We start from the raw sequence: 22,088 nt of genomic DNA, 5'->3' as shown, positions 1-22,088 counted from the left end.
CTCTCTCTCTCTCTCTCTCTCTCTCTCTCTCTCTCTCTCTCTCTCTCCAATCTAAACTATTTCTCTATACATAAAGAGTTCCTGGAACCCAGGATCTAGAAGGAGAAAGGAGCCCAGACCAGAGCCTTGTGCAATACCCACCATTAGGGAACAAGATATGGGGATATGGTTTGGATGTTGATCTAACATATGAGAAGAGAAAAAGAATGGCCAGGCAGGTTGGAAGAAAAGCAAAAGAGAAGAATATTCCAAAGCCCCAGGGAAAACAGCATACATAAAAATGGGTGGATGGACCATATGGTCACCTGCTGCAGAGCCAAGAATCATAAGGTCTGAGAAAAAGCCATAAAATTGCCACAGGTTTTCTTGGGCAGGGAAGTGTCAGTGTCTCCTGAAAATTCTAGCTCCCTTCAAGACCAAGTTCAAATGCTACCTCCTCCAAGAAGCATCTTCTGGTTCCCTTAGTTGTTAGGGCTACCTCACCCATGAAATTACCTTGAATTTATTTTGCACTTACTTATTTAGGCATGCATTTTTTCTTCCTGTAAAGTCTAAGTTCTTTGAGGTCAAAGACTGTTCCATTTTTGTGATTGTAACCTCGGTGCTTAGCATGGTTTCTGGTATATCTTAGGTTCTAATAAATGTTTATTGATTGAATGCTAGACATTATTAAAATTTTAACCGTGGAGGTAGCCAAAAGGTCCATCTATAAAATAGTCTCAGGCATGGAATCTGAGTATAATATAGTGAGCCTCTGGTCCGAAAAAGCACGAGTAGAGAGGGGGAAAGAGGGTAGAGATGGGTTTAGAAGGATCTGGGGGAGAATGATTATCATTACCCCATAGACAATATTGATGTGCTGTGTAGTTCACAGGGTCATGAAAAGTTGGACACAACTGAACAACAACCAGCACATAAAGATTTCTAGTGATCAAGTACTTGGAAAATCAGGAACTAATTTGAACTGCCACCCACACACTACACAGTCTCCAAGTGAAGCAGCATTGTACTCAAACAAGTATTAATAGGACCATTCATTCTTATTGCTTAAATTGACCACTGTTTTTATTGAATCCATTATCTGATCTGTGTGGGTATGTGCTCCATTGGTGGTGATCACCAACATCCCATACTTTCCCATCTAGTGCAATTATCATACCTTCCACAAATCTCCCATAGAAGATCTGTTAGAAGCCTTTGGCAGATTCTTTTGCTATTTTAGGGGCACCAGTGCAGTATGTAGATTATCCTTCTGTATTTCTTCACTCTCACTAAATGACTAACCCACTTCTTTTTCTGGGTATGAATGTCTTTGGCATCTTTCATGCTGCTTCTCATACATGAAATGATAATATACCATGGCTCCTGGCATCCACCATGCCTCTTTACATCACTCTTTTTTTCAGGTAAAATCCTGGGCTTCCATGATTCACTATCACCTAGGCCCTTAATAAGTGTTTGTTGAGTGGAGATGAACAGTATAGATTTCATTGAGTAGGTTTAGTTTTGGGTCATGATGCAATTAAGAGGCAGTGTGGTGTAGAGGAAAGATGGTCTTGAAGGTAGGAAGGGTTGGGGTCAAATCTATGTCTAATCCATTGTGGTTGTGTGATACTGGACAAGTCACTTCATTTTCAGTTGTCAAGGCAACTCTCTAAGACCAAGTTGCATTGGTGAAAGGAATTTCCTCTTCAAAAGTTCCTCATACCAATGAAATCTCAGGTGCTGTCCCAGTGATGGTATTAGTCAGTATGTGAGGACTCATTAAGTGCTTATCACAATGGCATATACAAACATACACTGACATCCCTTGTCTAGTCAGACTCTGTTCAGCACATCTTTTATGACAAAGGTAAACACCAAACCACTTCTAAAATGTGTCATCCACTCAAACAAGAAAGAAACATTTCATCAGTATAAGTAAGACTTTCTGCATTGCTGATGAGCTCCAAGTAGAACCAAGTAAAGTACAATTTGTAAAACCAAGGAACCTATTCTTGGAATTCATCATGAATCACCTATTTCTTTGAGAATCAAGAAGGAAATGTTAATTAGCAAATAGTCAAAGGAGAGAAAATGAATGTGTCTTTCAGGGGAGACACCAAAGTATTGCATAAAGGCATGGAGGAAAAAGACTATTGTGGGTTGTAGTAAAGACTGAAGAGCCCAAAAGGATATATTTGTCATAGTAGGATGATTCTTGAAATGATAGAAAGGCCATTAGTAAGGTACTTCCTTTTTAATGTAATATCAAAGTTGGCAAATCCATCTGCAGAGTACAAGCCTTTCTATTGTTGCACATTTTATCCATGAAAGTTGAGATGAAATTATAGATAATATGGAACTAAAAATGACAGAATGTAGATGAAACTTTAAGAATAGACCCATCTCTTGGGGCGTGTAGGTGGCACAATGAATAGAGCACCAGCCCTGGAGTCAGGAGGATCTGAGTTCAAATCTGGCCTCAGACACTTAACACAAAAACTAGCTGTGTGACCTTGGGCAAGTCACGTAACCCCAATTGCCCTCCAAAAAGCAAAAAAAAAAAAGAATAGACCTATCTCCAGAGAAAGAATTGATACTATCTGCATACAGACTGAAACATGCTATTTTTAATCTTCTTTCTTCATTCTTTTTTAAAAATTTTAATTCGTATACAAAATGACTGATATTGAAATGTTTTACATGATGGCACATGAATAAACTATATCAGATTGCTTACCATCTCAGGGAGGTTGGAGGGGAGGAAAAGAAAAAAAGAGGAATAGAATTTGGATCTCAAATTTTTTTAAAAAATTAAAAATTGTTTTAATATGCAATTGGTAAAAAATAAAATATTATATTAATTTAAAAAAGAATAGACCCATCTATTATATAATTTCCTCCATGTGAATCCTACAATGACATTAGGTATATTGCCATTAAAAACTGTGAAATAATCATAGACTTAAGTGTTGCAAACTTAGACTAAGGCTGGCTATAGTAATCTCTAAGGCTTTGTCTACACAATGCCAAATGTTTACAATTTCTCCTGCTAAATTAATTGGTTTTGTTACTAAATGTCTGTTGAGTGGAATTAAATTGGTTGACAATGAAGTTTTGATATTATGTTGATAAAGCTAGAGCTATTTCCACTTTAATTTTTTTCTGAATATCATCACTTTTAAATATATTTGGGGCTTCTAATTTTTATCCAATTTGACATTGTTGTGCCAACATTGTATGGGACAGCTAGGTGTCACAATGGATAGAGGGCTGGACTTAGAGTCAGGAACACTGAGTTCAAATCCAGTCTCAGACACTTGCTGACAGTGTGACCTTGGGCAAGCCATTTAACCCTGTTTGCCTCAGTTTCCTCATCTGTACAATGAGCTGGAGAAAGAATGGCAAACCACTCAAGTATTTTTACCAAGCATATCCCAAATGGTGTCACAAAGAGTCAGATATGACTGAATAAAAACAAGAACACATTGTGTATTTTGTTCAGTGATCTAAAAGATCATGGCATCATAATTGGAGCTGGAAGAGATTTTAGAAGTTGAGTTCAATCCCCTCATTTTACAGATGAGAAAGCTTCAGTACATAATGGCTGAGTGACTTGCCCAGGGTCACACAACTAGTAAGTGTCTGTGACTGGATTTGAACTCCTGACTTCAAGTCCAGTGCTCTGGTTATCTAGTTAGGGAAATAAGATAGGAATAGCCTGACTGTTTATCTAATCTATCTTCTTTCTCCTTCACAGTACAGGTAGAGCTTCCCAAAGGACATCCTTACCATTATGGATAATTGCCCTTATCTTGTTTGGAATTCTGGTGATCTTGGGAGTAACCATTGGTCTCCTTGTTCATTTTTTGGCAATTGGTCAGTGTTGTTTATGTTTTCACTTTTTCAGTTTGTGATAATTCTACTTTCCCTTTTGAAATTGTCATATACTCTTATGAACAATTAGTTATGTTGTGGAAAAATTATTTTATGGTATACAATGTGCATAACATAACAATATGTTGATCATTGAAAAAAACGTCAAAGTTGGCAATATCAGTTGACTCAGCTACAATTTTCTGTATTTGTGAAGGGATCTCACTGAGAGTTTCCTATATGGATGAAATCATAGTCTAGCCCCCCACCCCAAACTGTTTGTATACACATACACATATATACATACATATATGTATGTGTATATGATGTATGATATATATTTACATATGCATAGTCTTAAAGAGTTGCCTGAGGCATTGAGACATTAAGTGATGTGTCCATAGTCACACTACCACTGTGTGTCAGTAAGGACTTGAACCTGGTTATACAAGGTAGAGACTTTCTATCATATTTTCTCTCTCTCCTTCAAGAATGTGCTGGTAAATATTTAATAACAACTCTCTGAAAATGCATGACACACTCTTCTTTTAACCTGCCTTATTCACATTTTTTCTATAACTTTCTTAAGTCTAGACAATAAACAAAACAAGAAATCAAGCCCCTGATTTGTAGCTTTTGTCAATTCCTATGGTGCAAATGCTCACACTGAAAATTTAACCTTTGGCTCTTTGGAATCAATATGAGTTGACTCTAGCACAACTCTGCATAGGCTCATAGATTTAGAGCTGAAAAGGACCTTCAAGGTCATCTAGTCCAACTCCCTTATTTTACAGATTATGAAACTGAGGCTCAGGGAAGCTAAAGGCTGACTGCCAATTCATCTTTCTTTCTACTGTATTATGCTGCTTCTCAATGCATATGTATACACTTGTAGATATATGTATTATGCAGTATGATTGGAGGGTTACTAACAGACATATCATCACTACTAAATGAATTCTTAGAATTTGAATCACAATTCTCACAAATTGAAAATCTCACAATTAATCAGTTGGCAAAAGTTCAAAGCCCAATTTCCTGAAGATCACTTTTAAAATGTCGCAGACTGAGATCCATGGCTTATGTAGTCAAATATGATTTTTACAGATGAGGAAACCAAGACCTAGAGTATATAAGTGATATATCTAAGTTCATGAAAATAGCAAATAGTGGAGCCAAGATTGAAATTAAGGAGCCTCAACTTCCAAATCCAGTACTCTTTTTGTGATGCTATACTGCCTCTTTATGCCATATTATCCCAGTGTACTTTAAGGAAAACTGCATTCATTTTCCATTATCTCAATAATCTTTCCCTAAAACAGAGGTGGGGAATCTGCAGACTGTGGCCCTCTAGGTCCTCAAGTGTGACCCTTTGACTGAATCCAGACTTCACAACAAATCCCATGATGTTTTGTGAAGTTTGGAGTTGGTCAAAGGGCTGCCCTTGAGGACCTAGAGGGCCACATGTGATCTCTAGGCCGCAGATTCTCCACCTCTGCCCTAAAACTATCACCTTATTTCACAGAAATAATTTCCCCCTTCACACTACTTAATAGATGTTCCCTGCTCTTGTCCTACACCTTTCTGCCTAGTGATGTTCATACCTGCAATGCACCTTCTCCTCATCTCTACCTGTAGAAAACCTCCACATCCCTATTCAAATACCAGCTTGGGCACTACTATGGAGCTGGGGCTCATCCCCTTCCCTGAGTACTTGGTTTAATGCTCTCCTTTGCCCTGTCACACTCTTCCTTGTACTGTATATTCTTCTTCTCTTTTATTTTTTGTTGTATCCCCAGTACTTGGCACAGTGTCTGCCCCATAGGGGGTGTTTAATAAATGCTTTTTGACTGACTAACTGTATTCTCTTGCCTATTATAAATTCTTAAGGATAGGAATGTGACATTTAAAAGATCTTTGTATCCCTAGGAGCTAATATAGCATCTTTCTCCTTCACAGTAGAAATCAATGTAATCCTTTGTTCAAACAGTCATTTGTATGGGGCTCTCCTCAAGGGTAATTTGTTACTCAGTCTTCCATGTTTGTATAAGGGAGGGATTTGGTAAGAGCTAGAAAGAAGAGATCTATTCCTTCTAGTCTTCAAACTTTCAGCTTTGAGAGAGAAAAAAACACCTTTCCTAGTTCTTTTCAGGTTCTTGAAGGGAGAAAATGACTTTGGGAAGAAGTTGACATGTAGAGGAAGTGGTGATCCCTATCATGTTCCTATTCCCAGATTGTTATGCAAGAGACTTTGGGGGATCTCCCCTGGGTGAGATCTGAGATACTTTCTCAGTTGAACTGAATTATTTCACTCTCAAAGTGAGAGCTTATTCACTCTGTGTATTATCTGCTATATAGTCCCAAATGTATTTTTTTCTGATTTCTGTTCACTATTTCTTTGGCTTAAATGGATTTATTTACTATTCACTATGTGTGTTCATTGTGGAAATGCATCTGGTGGAAAGGTGAAGTCTTGTATATATATAATGTCCAAGTATGAGGTCCTCTTTTCCTGTTAAGGGATAATAATGAGAAATACAGCTTGAATCTAAAAATTATCTTTAAAAAATCTAAAAATGATCTCCCCTAGACTATCAATAGCTAAAGAAACAGACGGATATAACAATAGACCTGCACCTCTTCTCTCTGAGGACATCAGAGAGACACTTTCTAGACCAAACCTCCCACTTCCCCTCTTAGCAGGAATCAGTCTCACTTGAAATCAGAGTAGGAAAAGGAGACTCTAGACTAGAGATATCTATTCTTGCCTCCCAGTGAACCATGTCTAGACAGTCCCATAAAGACACATGTAGTCTACATGGAAACAGGAACAAACAGGACTCACCCTCCCTCCCCTTTAAGGTGGTTGAACTAGATAATGGGTATTTGGAGCATGAGAATCAGGAAAGAGTAGAGCTTGGTAGCCATATGCTGAAAGTAATAAGGCACAGTGTAAGGCCTCTGAACAAAGAAGTGTAGGAAAAAACATTTCTGTGGCACTGAACAATGTATGTTGGGGTGGTGTTGTTACCCTGGAAAGGTGGGGATGCTTCCCCAAAGAAGAGAGGGATACAGGAAAAAAGTTGCTCACATTCCTGCTTACATGGTAGTGTAAAGTTGCATGGTTATTAGGTTGGGATAATTTGGGTAAGTATCCCCAATGAAGTGGCCCAAATAAATTAATTTCCAGAGTTTATTATTTCCTCCAAAGTTATTCTAGGGGAAAACAGCTAAAATTTGCTTTCTAAGTAGGGACATTTTTTTTTTATCTGGAGTCAGAAGACCTAGGTTAAATATAGGCTCTGTCATTTACGATCTATATGACTTCTCTGGGCCTTAGTTTCCTAGGACTTGGACAAGATAACCCGAAAGGTTCCTTCTAGCTCTAAATCTATGATTCTAGACATTATTTTCTGAAGTTAAGAATCTGGAGTTGACATCCTTTTCAGTTGCATATTACTCTGAAGATTTCTTTTTCTTACAGAAAGGACCCACTATTACCAAGGTAGCTTTCATATCTCTGGTGTCTCCAACAGTTATGACTGTAGGAAGAGAACTTCACAGGAAAGCAAAGCTCTGATTGAAAAAATAGAGAATCTGGTAAGTCAGAACCAGACTATTTTTACTTCATTCTAGCATTCCTGGAAATGTGAGTATACTAAGACAATTTGCTTACTGACCTTTTTTTTTTTTCTTTTAACAGATATCTGAAACATTTTATAATTCTAGCATATCCAGAGAGTATATTAGCTCACAAGTCATCCATCTACCGTAAGTAATTTCTTTCAATAACTAGAAGCATAGAATCTATGATTTGGAAGAGACCATTTCCAGTAAGTGGTCATACAACCTGAAGTGGTGGGGGACTCACTACCCACCAAGTAAAGACAAAATGGGAAATCAACACTTTACAACAGACCTTATACTTCAAGATCCTTTGGGGGGGGGAATAAAATAATACTCTTCAGAGATAGAGTGTCACCAGGCCATTTCCACCTTTTTTGTGCATCATTAGCTGAGTAAATGGTAAGAGTATATAAGTAAATCGAACCATTAATGTCCTCTCTTGAAAGGAATTTTTACTACTATGAAATGTTACTACTATGTGCCTTCAGCAACTCTTTAGCCTTGTCTGCCAAGTATTATATTGGTGGCAATCTGTGATAGCAGAGGGAGTTTCCAAGCAGGGAGTTCTTTAGACTGATGAAATCATAGATCCTATTGCTGTTCAAATACATAGGAAGCCAAGATCCAGCCCTGGGCCTTGGGCCTCATTGACTCTTAGTCAATTTCCCTAGGTATCAGAAGAGAACAATTTTCCTTTCAAAATTGTTCCTGGAAACTTTACCTTTGGTCCGAGGATTCTTTCCTCTTGCATTCTTTACTAATATTTCCTTCATCTCTAAACTTCCCAACACAAAGCTTGAGGACTACTCAAGTTTCATGGTCCTTAACTCAATATGAGTCCTTAAGCCCAGAGATGTGACAGCTCAGCTGATAATATTACTTGCCTTATCAAGGGATAAACAAGGCAAAACTATAATAAATTAGAATAGTTTTCATCATATCCAAATTAGGATCACTCAATATTATCTTGGGTCAGTCCCCAAAGTCACAATAATACTTCCATCCTTTAGACTCAGAATAACAGAATCACAGCACTTTAGGTTCAAAAGGGATCTCAACCATCATTTTAGTTCAACCTATATCCAAAAAGCATTCCCAACCTAACACCTGAGCAGTTATTATCCAGTCTCTGTTTGAAGACCTATAATGATAGGGAACTCCTTATCTTCCAAGGCAATCCATTCTTCTTTTAGACAACTCTGATTGTTTTGGGTAGTCTTTAGACCACTGATCTCCTGGTGGGGAGAATAGCTGGAGATCCATTACCAACTTTAATGGATTTTTTTTAAAAGCAATTGGGGTTAAGTAACTTGCTCATGGTTATAAAATAGGCTGTTCAGGTTTAAACTAGTTCAAATATGCCAATTGGCTGCTCTTTTGGCCTAGGATTCCCAATTCTAGGGATGTACTGAATAATAGCAAAGCCCTCATTTACTACGATTGAGAAACTGCATATTATACTTAATAGTGTTTAAATCTTCCCCTTCCCCTCACATTTCTTTGTGGAAAATGTCTAAAAAAATAATTTCATGCCTCAGTAACTATATCCTTAGTAAGGAGAATACAGAGGCAGTATGACCTGGCCTCAGAGGAAGGAAGTATTGGCTCAAGTACTGTCTCCGAAGCATACTGGCTATGTAACTAAGTCATCTAACCTCTCAGTGCAAGCTGGAGATCAGGTGACATTCTGGGCTGGTAAATGAAGTTTCCTCACTAGGAGTTCTCCATATTAATACAATCACAGGTCTGTATAGAAAGTTTTAAAAAAGAATATATTGAACAGATGACTCTTTTTCTGATAATTAAGGTTCTTTGAAATAACTCAGAGTTATCACTGTTAACAAATTATTTTATTCAGTACCATAAATGGAAGAGTAGATTAGGCAGGATAGCTACTGACTCCTTTTGCATGTCTTTGATGTTATTGCTGTTCAGTCATTTTTTCAGTTGTGTCTAACTCTTCATGACCCCATTTGGGTTTTTCTTAGTAAAGATACTAGAGTGGTTTTCCATTCCTTCTCCAGCTCATTTTATAGATGAGGAAGCTAAGGTAAAAAGGATTAAGTGACTTGCCCAGGGTCATACAGCTAGTAAGTGTATGAGTCCAGATTTTAACTTCGAAGATGATTTTTTCTGACTCTAGCACCAGAACACTGTCCACTATGCCACCTAGTTGCCCCTGTTTTTGATGTAGTTACTTTGAATACAACCCAACAATCAGCTTTTATCAATAGACCTTTGAATCTTTCTGTGACATGATAAAAATCAGGAGAAAAAATATTGTTGAGGCTAGTTAAGTAGAGTCTGTTTACTTGAGGTTTTAATGCTAATCCCAGCATCACTGCTCATTGATTTTTGCAACCCTTTGCCTGGACCACTAATATCAGCTTATTTGTTTGTAAAATTTACATTTGACTCTAGTTCTGGACCACATTTCCTTTCATATACCATATTTCTCAGGTCTTAGAAACTTGACAAAGCCCACTGTACATTGGGTATGGACAGACTAAATATTTTTGGTTTCAACTCTAGAGTTGGTAAAGGATTTTATGATTAAAACAAGGAAGACTGTTTAAATCCATAGAAGAGCTAAGAGTTGTGAGGTATCAGAGCAAAGAATAAGGTACTATTACCAACATATTGAACTATTCCTATTGTTTCTAGTGCTGAGACCAACGGTGTGATGGCTAAAATTTGGCTGGCATTTAAGTTTGTTCTTGCAAAGAGGGATGACATGAGGAGAAAAATTGAAAGTATCTTACATCAGATGCTAGAGGACAACAAAACATCCTTGACCACAGACCCCTCTTCTCTTAAGATTATGGGTATTTTCATTTATTTAATAGTAGTAATAATAATAGCAATGATAGCAATAGTAATACCAACTAGTATTTATGTAGTACATTTGGAATTGTAAAACACTTTGCGTGATATTTAACTTACCATCATTTCCTAATGTTTAATTTTCTGGGTCACTGGAAGCAATAATAATTTAAGAAGTTTATTTATAAAAAATACATTTCAGTGAATATCTTTCCTGAAATCTTATGCTATTGCTTGTCAGAAGGAAGTGGAAGGATAATGGGTTTGGGGGCCTGAAGCAATCAACAATATAGAAGATGTTACACTTTGTGAATGGGGAAAGAAAGGGTATGTAAATGTGAAAGTAGGCTTTTTCTTGAAAAATGGATAGTTTAGCCTTTCAACATTACAGTTGTAGCATCTTCCCTCCCCCTGAAGTTCTGTGGATAGGAAGCAGATTCTGGATTGGGGGGGGGGTTGGAGGTTAGAAGGAAAAAATAATGAATACTTATATTTTAATAGTAGGGAGGGTTGCCATTTCTTGCAAATAAAGGTACTGGAAGAGGTCCCTAAAGAGTAAATTAGATTATTTTACATATTGTAAATATTTACACATTATAAAACATTCACAAAATCAAAGGATGATTATGAATTGCTATTGAATAACAAATTGTAGGATGCTAGCATATTCCAATTAAATACTATTAGTTCATATCACTAGAGGTCAATTTGGATTTCTTGGCTACCTTGCAAAACTGAAGGCAGAATAATAGAACTATTACCTACTTTGACATTGAAATTGCAGGCAACAACTGGCTCTCCAATAAAGACTTTATCATACTACATAATATATAATATGATATGATATAACATAGTATGATATGATATGATATGGCATGACATGACATGACATGACATGATATGATATGATAAACATACCTTATAAAACTACATCTGAAGGGAGCTGTAATAGTCCTCTGGGGGTAACTGCTGGTCAAGGGGGAATGGACAGTTTTTCTCCCCTCAGTGGTCAATGAGCTTGACTATGGTAGTATTCCTTCCTATTCCATTCTTCCTCTTTCATAGAAAGAAAGAACTAAACTTGGTAATTCCATAAAAGGAGAGTAACATATTCTTAGCAAGGAGATCAAACCAAATCATTCTTCTTATACAAAAATATAGTCATCTAGTTCTGTGGATTAAATCATGGCTTTATTTAATATATATTTTAATATTTTTTAAATGAACAAACATTTATTTTAGAATGCTCTCACCTTCCCTTTATTGAAAAAAAATAAAATTTTTGTAATAAGTGAAATTCTTTCCTAATATTTAGTCAGTTCTCAATTATCCAGATTAATAAGGATTAGGAAAGAAATAAAATATATAGGTAATATATATCCCACATTTCAGTCATACTTATAAGATTATAACTATAGAGCTGGCAGGTATCTCAGAGGACTTTTTATGTTAATTATAGGCTCCTTTAACTTTAAACATTTCACTAAATCAGCTCATATATAGTAAAACTGATTAGTTTAATTTTTATATCCTGTCTTGTTTTGTTGGTAGCATAGGAGAATGACTAATCAGCTAATATGTTATTTATTCATCATTATATAGCAAGATAGAATATTGTTATTAGATCAAATAGAAGTCTGAGACCCCATCTAATACAGTTAACTGAATGATTAGACTGAATGATGTCTGCATATATCTGGGCTCCAAAAATATGTTAAAATCCTCATCAGAGCCATAAGTAGGAATTCTGGCATCTGGGAAAAATCCAGTTGAACAAAGGGTTGGAGGAGGCAGTTGGGTAGAGTCCAGGACGTTCTAGGAAAGTCTGACCATGACAGCAATCATGCTGAGAGACAGAATAGTCTATACTTATTGTATTCCTCAGTTTTGGTGTGGCCTTATCATGTCCTGACCCACATTTTTCCCTAACTTCCTAAAAAGGGAAGGCCAGCAGATGACTTTCAAGGCTGGGGACCCTGGTCTCCAGCCCACTGTGAGGAGAAAACATACCCTTCCACTAGAGGTCAGTGCCAAAGGAAAAACCCTATCTACCCCACTCGAGTTATGGCTCTATTTCTTTAAACAAACTTAGCCTCTTGGTGAAATATCATCTTCTTGCTAACTTTATGCTTTACTTTTTTCTTTTTCCAGAAATCAGTAAAGATGATGCTGAAAAACTTGTTATCAACTGTAAGTTTAAAAATATTAAACAAAAAATATATCATATGAAAAAATATACACAGATATATTCAGCACATCTCCCACCATCCCTCTAAATCTTAAAATGCATCATATGGTGAAATGTCTAATGTTTTCCATAGTAGAAGCACCAAGTACATTTGTAGAAAAGATGAAAAGGAGTCTTGTTTCCTTAAAACACTCCATTAAGAGACAAAACCATTGGCTAGAGTCAGAAGAGACTGAAAATAGAGCTGGGGAGTTGTGAAGAATGACAAATGTTTGAAACTGTGGGCTCTGTGTCAGGGAGTCACCAAGTAATAAAGCATGTAACACCAACAAGAGCCCAAGCGTGGCTAAATGGTAATCATTTCTAGTGGAACTCGTCAATGGAGCTTTATAATTTTTTCTAACAGTGCCCAGCAGCCTGGGAATGGAGGTTGAGTGGAGGGAGTAGATGGCCATAAATAATATTCATGAAATTAGAGTCAGCTCCTAGAAATAACTTTGAGAAGTCAGATTATATAGGCAAAGTTTTTGGCCAATCTATCTGTCACTGCAGTTAAAAAGAACTGGGGTTTTATGTCTAGGTACCATGAACTTGGGTTTTAATATAATGCTTTTAGAAGACTCACGGATTTTCATAACTCATTCACATAGCACAGTTGATTCTGAGGTTAAAATCACAGAGGGAAAGTAAGTTAAAAACCCTAGTGTTTTATATTTCTTAGCATTTCTGTTACAAAATATTTAACAGTACCTGCTGTGTGAATAGAACCTTTCCTTTCTCTAGAGAGGGTTCTGAATAAACCAATCAGTATTTATTATATTTCTATACTGTTCTAGGTTCTATGGGAGATGCATATTCTCTGACCTCCAGTAATTTATAATCTAGTTGAGGAGAGAAGACTAATGTACATGAAATAACAGCAAACTTCACATAAAGGACAACATAAATAATTTTGTCTTAAGTATGAACAACCATTTTAGGTTAATCCTTTATTTCCTTGAGGTCACTGTTTCATTTTCAACATTGCTCAACCAACCTTCATGTGGCATAGTTGCCTTCTTCTTATCAACTTGGTCACACTCCTGTGAATGTAGTCCAGTTTTTCATTGTCCTTTATGAAATGTGGTACACAGAACTGAATGTAATGCTTAAGATACTAACTGAGTAGGAGAGACTAACCTGGAACTCTCAATGACTCCCTTTCAACACTATGCTTTTACATTGCAGTAAAAAGTCACATTAGCACTTATGTTTGCCTTGACATACTGCTGACTCTGTTCTAACTCTTCTCTATTTTTTAAAAACATCTATTGCTTTCCAGACAAATCTTTATCTTGTAATTGTGAAGTTGATATTTTTAGGCCATGCGTAAGACTTCATATTTATCATCTTTCAAACTCATTTTCTTTTTATGAGCTCACCATTTAAGCCTGTTTAAATGATTTTTATCCAAGTTCTGTCACTTATAGTATTAGACATCCATCATAGCTTTGCATAATTATGAATTTGACAAGTATGACATCTCTGATTCTGTTTAAGTCATTGGTAAAAATATTGACTAGAAGAGATCAATAAAAGTTATTTGGGGGAGTTTCCATTAACCCTTTTTTACATTCTTGACCCTGTATGCCAGCTTGGTGAAGCCAATGGGCCTCTTCCCATAATGGTTTTAAATACACAATTTTTAAAAATGGGGTTACAAGGGAAGCCAATTATATTGAGATACAGTTATCAAAATATTTTAAAAATAAGCTCATGGACTCAAGGCTGAGAACCTCTGCTATAGAAACCAATTAATTAGTCAACATTTATTAATGATCTACCATATTCCAGGCACTTTACTAAGACTTTACTTTATGATAAAATTAGATGCTCTTTAGATTTGGTCAACAGATTCAGAAGCCACTTAGCTATACCATCATCTTGCCCATTTTTGTCCATTTTAACCACAAAGAACAGATTTTAATATATGCCACCAGCATTCCTCTGACCCATACTAGTAGTCCTATCCTCTTTCAAAGAAAAAAAGTGAGTATGACATGACTTAGTGAATGCCTGTGGGCTTTTCAAAATTATTTCTTTCCTTTCAAAATGCTTTTGTATGTTATCTTCCCCCATTGGAATATAAGCTACTTGGGCTTTAGTTCTTTTGGCTTGTGTTTTTCTCTCTTGTGCTCAGCACGGTGTCTTGTCCATAGCAAGCACTTACACTCTTGTTGCCTTACCTTTCAATAACAATGTTTGCAATTTTACTGTGAATCAGTGGCAAGTGCAGTGGACTATTGTTTGAAGAAGCCAATTCTTTCCCATTTGAAAACTAGGTTGGTATTTGTCTGTGTCTAGGTCCAAGGCACCGCTCTTTCTCACCAGAGTTCCTCAAACATCCCTGAGAGCAGTCCAGCAATCATAGCAGCAAGTTTAACAGAAAGCATCCTCAGTATCATGACTGTAGTTCAACCAAGTCAAAAGCTTCCTAAACTCACTGTATTTTCCCCGCTACCTTCTCACATATTATTGGTTTTACTTCCTGCTAGCCATTTTTGTTTTATTCTTTCCTGTCTAAGGATCATATTTGGTTGGGGAAAAATGAAGCAAATTAGCAGTTAGATACTCTTTCCTTTTCTCTATCATCTCTTTTCATTTAGCTATCCACTTTAAGCCAGGGTTCTTTTTCCCCCCCTTGATCTTCCTCTTGCCCCCAGTAGAGCTTTAAAAGCTAATTCTGTCCTCATTAACATTTATTACGAGACTCAATGGATAATGGGTATCAGCCTTCCTTAGGATATTCTTTGGCCAAGTCTTCAGCTCCCTACCCTGACTTCTGCCTCTCACACATTGTCCTTTGTAAGTCTGAAGTGGTTGGTGAGTTAGTTTGCTGTGCAACAATACTTGTTTTTTTATCCAATTCTGTGCAAAGCACTTTGCAAAATAAAGTTATATATGTATATGTATATATATGTACATATATGCATGCACACACATAGATAGCTGTTCTTATTATCTCTCATCAGAATGAATGGCAATTGCAAATTGGGGTTATATAGTAGACTAGAAATTTAATATGAAACAGCAATGTGTCCTGGGAACCAAAAGAGCTAATATAATCTCAGATTACATTAATAGAAACATAGGGTCCTAAAAAAGGAAATCCATGGTCTCTTTGTACTCTCTCCTGGTCAGAGGACTTCAAAAGAATTGTGTTTAGTTCTGGGTGCCACTTTTAAGGAAGGTCATTAAAAATAACTGGAGCACCTCAGTTTATATCACCAGAATTTCATTCCTAAAAGTCTTTCATATCTGATGATCCAGATTTCTTTGTAGAATCTCAGGCTATGGTTGTCTATTCTTTGAAATATCTTCTCCTAAAATCTAGACTATACTTCAAATTACACCTGACTCTCCTCTCCTTATGACTCTCAGATGACAGGCTCTTACCTCCCAAGTTCCACCATATTCAGTGTGCCCATAAATTTCTCTTGTGAGTCTGATCAAACCTTAATGTGAATGAGTTCATTGTGAGTGAATTCTGATGAAGAAAGGGGAAGAAAGAGAGCCCAAGAGGTTGATGGTCACCAAAGGGGAGCATGAAAATTCTGTTAAATAGAGAAAACAAAATAGAATGGGAGACTGGGATCCCTGAAGAAAAATGTCACTTATTACAGTTTTGACAGCCCTATTTACATCTGGTACTATCTTCCAGTCAATGGAAACAGTGGCTTATTACCATATATTACCATAATCAGAACTCCTGTTCTTAGTGTTCATAAACTGATAACTTTTTCTGACAGGTTGTGGGAGACGACTAAGACTGTTGTCAGATGACCTAATCATACAAAATAACAGAATCATAGGAGGAAAGCCTTCCAAGGAAGGAGAATGGCCTTGGCAAGCCAGTCTAAAACTGAATGGTGAGCACGAGTGTGGGGCATCTCTGATCAGCAATAAGTGGCTAGTGTCTGCAGCTCATTGTTTTCCAAGGTAAGTTTACCAACTGAGACGAGGAGTGAGATAGTCCGGTCCAGATTAAAAAGCACTGGACTTGGAGTCATGATATTTGGTTTCAAGTTATGACTCATCACTTACTAGCTTTTTGAGTTAAGGCAAATCATTTACTATCTCTGAGCCCCAGTTTACCTAGCTATAAAAGGATATAAGGACTTGCCTAGCATCCTCACAGGGTTATTAGAAGAAAATACTGTCTATAGTGAAATACAAATATGATCTTTTATCATTATTACTAAATGCAAGGTGAGAATAGCTAGGTGGCACAGTGGATAGAGCACCCACTCTGCAGTCAGGGGAACCTGAGTTCAAGTCTGGCCTCAGACACTTAACACTTATTAGCCATGTGACCTTGGACAAAGTCACTTAACCACAATTGCCCTCCAAAAAGAAAAAAAATTGTGTGTGGGGGCACTAATCCATAATCCAATAAACCCTGCAGGCTGCATATTAGCTATAAAATGTAGTATTATCTAAGTTTCACTGTATTTTTGTTTATATTTCCCAATCACATTTTGGGCCACTCTTGGTAGTGTTACTTGCTGCAGAGGCCCCATGTTTGAGACTTCTGCTCTGGAGTACCAACACCAAGTTAAGATCTACAGGTAAAATATGAAGAGGTGGGATTATGATAATTACCAAGCAAGAAATACTCTATGCACTACTATTATGCGTAAAATATTTTGGTTTGTGCTGTTGGAGATATAGAGGCACATAGTACAAAGACCACATTGCTAGGAAGAACACTGATAATCGATAGCAACTTAGAAGAAGGGCATTAGAATGGCAAAGGGCTTCAAGATCATTCCATATGATGACTGGCTGAAGGAACTGAGACATTTTTAGCCTGGAGAAGACAGGACTTAATAAAGCAAGTGACAGATATCTGAAAGTATTTTCAAAGGGTCATTACTGATAAGGGGGATCAGACTTGTTCTCATTGAACTTAAAGTAAAGCTAGTAGCAATGGGTTAAATTTTAAGATTGGTAGAATTATTTCTATAGAGGAAGAAAACTCCTAACAATAAGAACTGTCATGGGATTTTAGGTTCAGAGATGGAAGAAATCTTAGAGATGTTTTAGTCTTACCTCATTTTAAAATTGAGGAAATTGAGGCCCAGAGAAGCTAAGTGGCTTGCCCAATGTTATGCAGGCAGCAAGTGGTATAGCCAGTATTTGAACAGAAAAATGGAATGGGTTTCCTCAGAAGGTAGTAAGTTCTCCATCACTGGTGGTCTTCAAACAAAACCTAGATGACTTCCAGTGTTCAAGCACAAGGTAGTATGCTGAATGTACTCAAATCCTCCTTCAGACATGAGTGACCATTGGCAAACCATAACTTTTTAGAGCCTATTTTTACTTCTCTAAAGTGGGAAAAATAATACTTGTCTATCTAAATCAAGGGGTTATTTTATGGAGAGTGTTAAATAAATGCAGTTGGTTCTCATTATTTAGCCAACTTCAAGTTCAGGTATCTGGTCACTCTTTGAGGCTTCTTCTAACTGAGATTTTATGATATTACATATGAGCCTGTTTCCCAAGAATTTATAATCATATTTAGAAATCTTATGTTAAAAGAAAAAAAATAAGTTGGCAGCACTTGTATAAAATGAATGGAACAAACAATAAATATTCTAGGAGTTCAGAAGGAAGAAAGATCTTCTTACATCTCAGATAGCCAGAGATTTTTTTCACGGAAGAAATGAGATTTGAACTGTTTTAATGAACCAGTAAGATTTCAAAAGAGATGGGGAAAAATTCAACGAGAATGAAGGAAATTCTAGGAAGGCAAAATATATTTTGAAAAGGCAAATAACTTTCTAAAGTTGGACTACAGGTGAGAAAGTACAAAATCATGAGGTTAATGAACACAATTCTGGCTAGAATTGAGTTTTTGTGTGGCATATGGGAGATAGAACTGGAAAGGTAAATTGAGGTAAACTGTTGAGAAAACTGGACATAATAGGTTACCTAAAAATGTTAATGTTATGAAATAATAAACCCAAGGAGCACCACTTCGACATGGAGGCTGAAGATATTCAAATTAAACTTTGTCCTTAGGAATAATGACACCAAAAAATGGACTGTCACTTTTGGAAATGTGGTAAATCGTCCCTACATGAAACGAAACATTAAAACCATCATTATTCATGAAGATTATCAACCTCCACTGGTCCATGATGATATTGCTTTGGTGGAACTTGCTAAAGAAGTCACTTTCACAAAAAACATTCGTGCCATTTGTCTTCCTGAAGCCACACAGAATTTTTCAGCAGGTGATATGGCTGTTGTTACAGGATGGGGAAAACTTTCTATGAGTGGTAAGTTCTTCACTGAAAACTAAATAGCATCATGGGAGGTGCTCACCTTGCAGAGAAGACTGTTGAGTGTCATGTAAGGGGAATCAAAAGCATCTCCTATCTCCCAATTCCTGGTGCTGGACAGTTCCAAGTACTATTCAGCGAGTCAGTACAGATGGGCTTGTCCTTAAGGAAACTGTGAGCAGAATCTGAACAGATGCTCTGTGAGAGTGGGAAGCAACTCTTATGAAAGTGCTAATTACCTGTCTATGATGACATTCCTATCACTAAACATTTCAATGGTAGTGTTTGGAAATTGGCCCTTATAACACTGTGAAGTTGGGTATCACTAGGAGAAAGAATCAGCCAGTCGACAAGCTTTTATTGAGTGCCTACCAATGAGCCAGGTACTGTCTAAGTGCTGGGGATACCAAAAAAAAAAAAGGTAAAAATATAGTTACTGCTTTCAAGGAACTTACAGTCTAGTGGAACAAAGGAAAGGGATAGGTAATATTTTTGTCTAGCAAAGAAGTACAACTGAAGGGAAGATGTCCAATGTTCCTAGATATCTTCCATTTATGTTTGTTTCCTTTGTTTTGGGAGTCTCCCTCTCTCAGGGGTCTTATGTACTTAACTACATTAGGTTTAGGCACAGAGTTCATAACTGGGGAGTGATCAGAGAAAATAAGCCCTTGGTTCAACAAAAGCCTTCTGAAGATCATTCACTTGCCCTAGGTATTATTCCCACCCCAACCCCTGAACTCCTCCCCTTCAAAAAGAAACCCATGCCTAAGATTTATAAGCCTTATAGTTTGATAGTAGACCCATAAACTGTGTCTGAAATATCCCCAGGATCTAGAGCAGAGTGGGGAGCCTGCAACCTGAGGCTACCCTTTAACTGAATCTAAACTTCAGAAAGCATCACACTTAAAGACCTATAGGGTCACATGTGACCTTGAGGCTGCAGGTTCCCCACTTCTGGCCTGGAGACCTTAATGGGCTCTTGGAATCTAGTTAATTTCTGACCAAAAGATGTGAGAAATGAGACAAAGGCCTAGCATGGAATAGTAACAAAGAAAATTCACCATTCCGTTGCTTGATATCTCTTCTTGAAGGGATTTTGGTGACCATTCAAGATTCAAAACATCCCTAGAATAGATCAAGAATAATGAAATACAGCTATGTATCTTCTGTCTCCTCCTGGGTCTCAGAGTAGCTAACTAAGAACATCATTTGTTGTTTCTAGGACCTTTGCCAGTGATACTTCAACAAGCCACTGTACAAATCATTGATACTGATACTTGCAGTGCTCCAGGGGCATATTTTAGGTTGATTAAGAATTCCATGCTATGTGCAGGATATATGAGTGGAAAAATTGATGCCTGTCAGGTAGGTCTGAAACCCAAATACAAGCAAACAAGACAATCTCTATCCTCAAGAAAATTATATTCTATTGAGAGAAAAATAACACACAAAGGGGCAGTTGAAGGGACAGGGGAAGAGTGAAAAGAGAGAGAGGAAAGAAGGGCGCTCATAGGTGAGCATGGCTGTTCTCAAGGAGGAAGAAACATTTGAAGAGTGAATTGAGATATGTTGTTGTTTTGCTTGGATATCCAGGCAGTTAGGCAACTCCATGGAAATGCCATATAAAAAGAAATTTCTTGGCATCCATTCATTCATCCATCTATTAATAAGCATTTATCAAATTCTTGCAATGTATCAATTGCTGTAGATACCAAAAGGGGCAAAAACACAAAAACAATTCCTATCTTCAAGGTGCTAATATTCTAATGGGTAAAATTATGTGCAAATTTATGAACACATATGAGAATCAGAGTAGAAGGAAAGTATAATAATAAATAGGTATGGCATTATAAACATTTTTTTTCCTTCTTTAGAATGACTCTGGTGGACCATTAGCTTCACTTGGTTCTAGAGGTATCTGGTACCTCATTGGAATAGTGAGCTGGGGAGAAGGATGTGGTAAAGTGAACAAGCCAGGTGTCTACACCAGAGTGACTTTCTACCGTGACTGGATTGCTAACAAAACTGGAATCTAAAGAAGTAATTCATGGAGTATAACAGAAATTATTACAAGTTACAAATACTGATCAAAAATTCATTTTTATGTATTTTAGTATTCTGAATAATGACCAAAATATTGTCTTGAAAGCATGCTTAGAAAACTACTTATTCATATATTATATTTCTATCTGAATACAGACAATCTACATGAATCTACTTGTTTCACTCCTCAATGAAACTGAAGCAAAGAAAGAAATGGCAAATACCAGTGAATATTTTTGTCTAAATTTATATTTTGTGAATTTTTTGAATGTTATCATTCTGATCCAAAATGAATATTCCTCACAATTGTATTTCTTTTTAAATTTTACACAGATCAAACCTATACAACTGACTCAAATCAGTTGATTTAATCTCAGCATAGAAAAGAAACCAAACATTGTTTGAGTGTGTCTGAAGCTCTCTGGTTCTATGATTCTGTGTGGGAGGGAAGTAAAAACTTCTCAGAACTTCCCTCTCCCTTCCCCCACTCCTTCTTCAATTGTTAATCAGCTGCAAGCCCTTTCAGGAGGCTTTCAGATTTCCTGCCTCTGTGGCCCCTTCCTTTCCCTTGCTGTCAATCAGCCTCCTTGGCGGTCTCCTCTGTTGTTTAACCCCTGGGGAAGATTTTTGAGCCTAGACTTGAGCCCACTCCCCTGACCAATGGGAGAAGGGACCCCATTAGAGCATAAATTCTTGTTCTGCCTTTCGTAAAGTGCCTCTTCCTCATGAACGGTCACGCGGAAGATCACCCTCTTCACCTAAGCAAGAGAATAAATTCCTGTTCCTATCCTAAGAGATTTCCGTGTTCTTGATTAAATTTTGGATGAGATTTTTCATCACAAACAATTCCTAGTGCTGTGTTTGGCACAAAGTAGGTACTTTTAATAAGTCAACAAATACTTTTTTTTTTTTTAAAGCAATCAGGGTTACACGGCCAGTTATTTCTGGGTGTGGTGCTAAGTATCTGAGCCCAGATTCGATCCCCAGGTCATTCGACACTGGGGCTGGTGCTCCTACTTGCTGAGCCACCTGGCCACCCCTAACAAATACTTTTTAAGTACCTCCTATGTGCCAGCCACTGTGCTTAATATCTAGGATACAAAGAAATTTAAAAAGTCCCTACTCTCAAGGATCTTACCATTTAATGGGGGATACACCATGCAAAGAACTATATACTAATAAAACACAGACAGAATAAATTAGAGATAATCTTAGAGAGAAAA

The 22,088-nt window shown here is 37.0% G+C and overlaps 1 protein-coding gene across 1 annotated transcript; it reads left to right on the top strand.

The window, feature by feature from the left end:
* The first annotated feature begins 1,377 nt into the window (after positions 1-1,377).
* LOC138174922 (transmembrane protease serine 11B-like) lies at positions 1,378-21,620 on the top strand. The gene is made up of 10 exons (XM_069105094.1): positions 1,378-1,406; positions 3,743-3,861; positions 7,343-7,458; positions 7,562-7,629; positions 10,150-10,310; positions 12,460-12,498; positions 16,285-16,474; positions 18,560-18,819; positions 20,045-20,187; positions 20,697-21,620. Exons 1-10 carry the CDS (start codon positions 1,378-1,380, stop codon positions 20,856-20,858), a joined length of 1,287 nt encoding a protein of 428 aa, XP_068961195.1. The 3' UTR covers positions 20,859-21,620.
* The last annotated feature ends 468 nt before the right edge of the window (positions 21,621-22,088 follow it).

The sequence above is a fragment of the Petaurus breviceps genome, unplaced genomic scaffold, assembly GCF_028583685.1.
Source record: "Petaurus breviceps papuanus isolate PSGF00001 unplaced genomic scaffold, PetGlider_PUasm1.0 76, whole genome shotgun sequence".
NCBI lineage: Eukaryota > Metazoa > Chordata > Mammalia > Diprotodontia > Petauridae > Petaurus > Petaurus breviceps.
The sequence above is the reverse complement of the archived record's forward strand: the minus strand, read 5'-3'. Positions and strand labels throughout refer to the sequence as shown.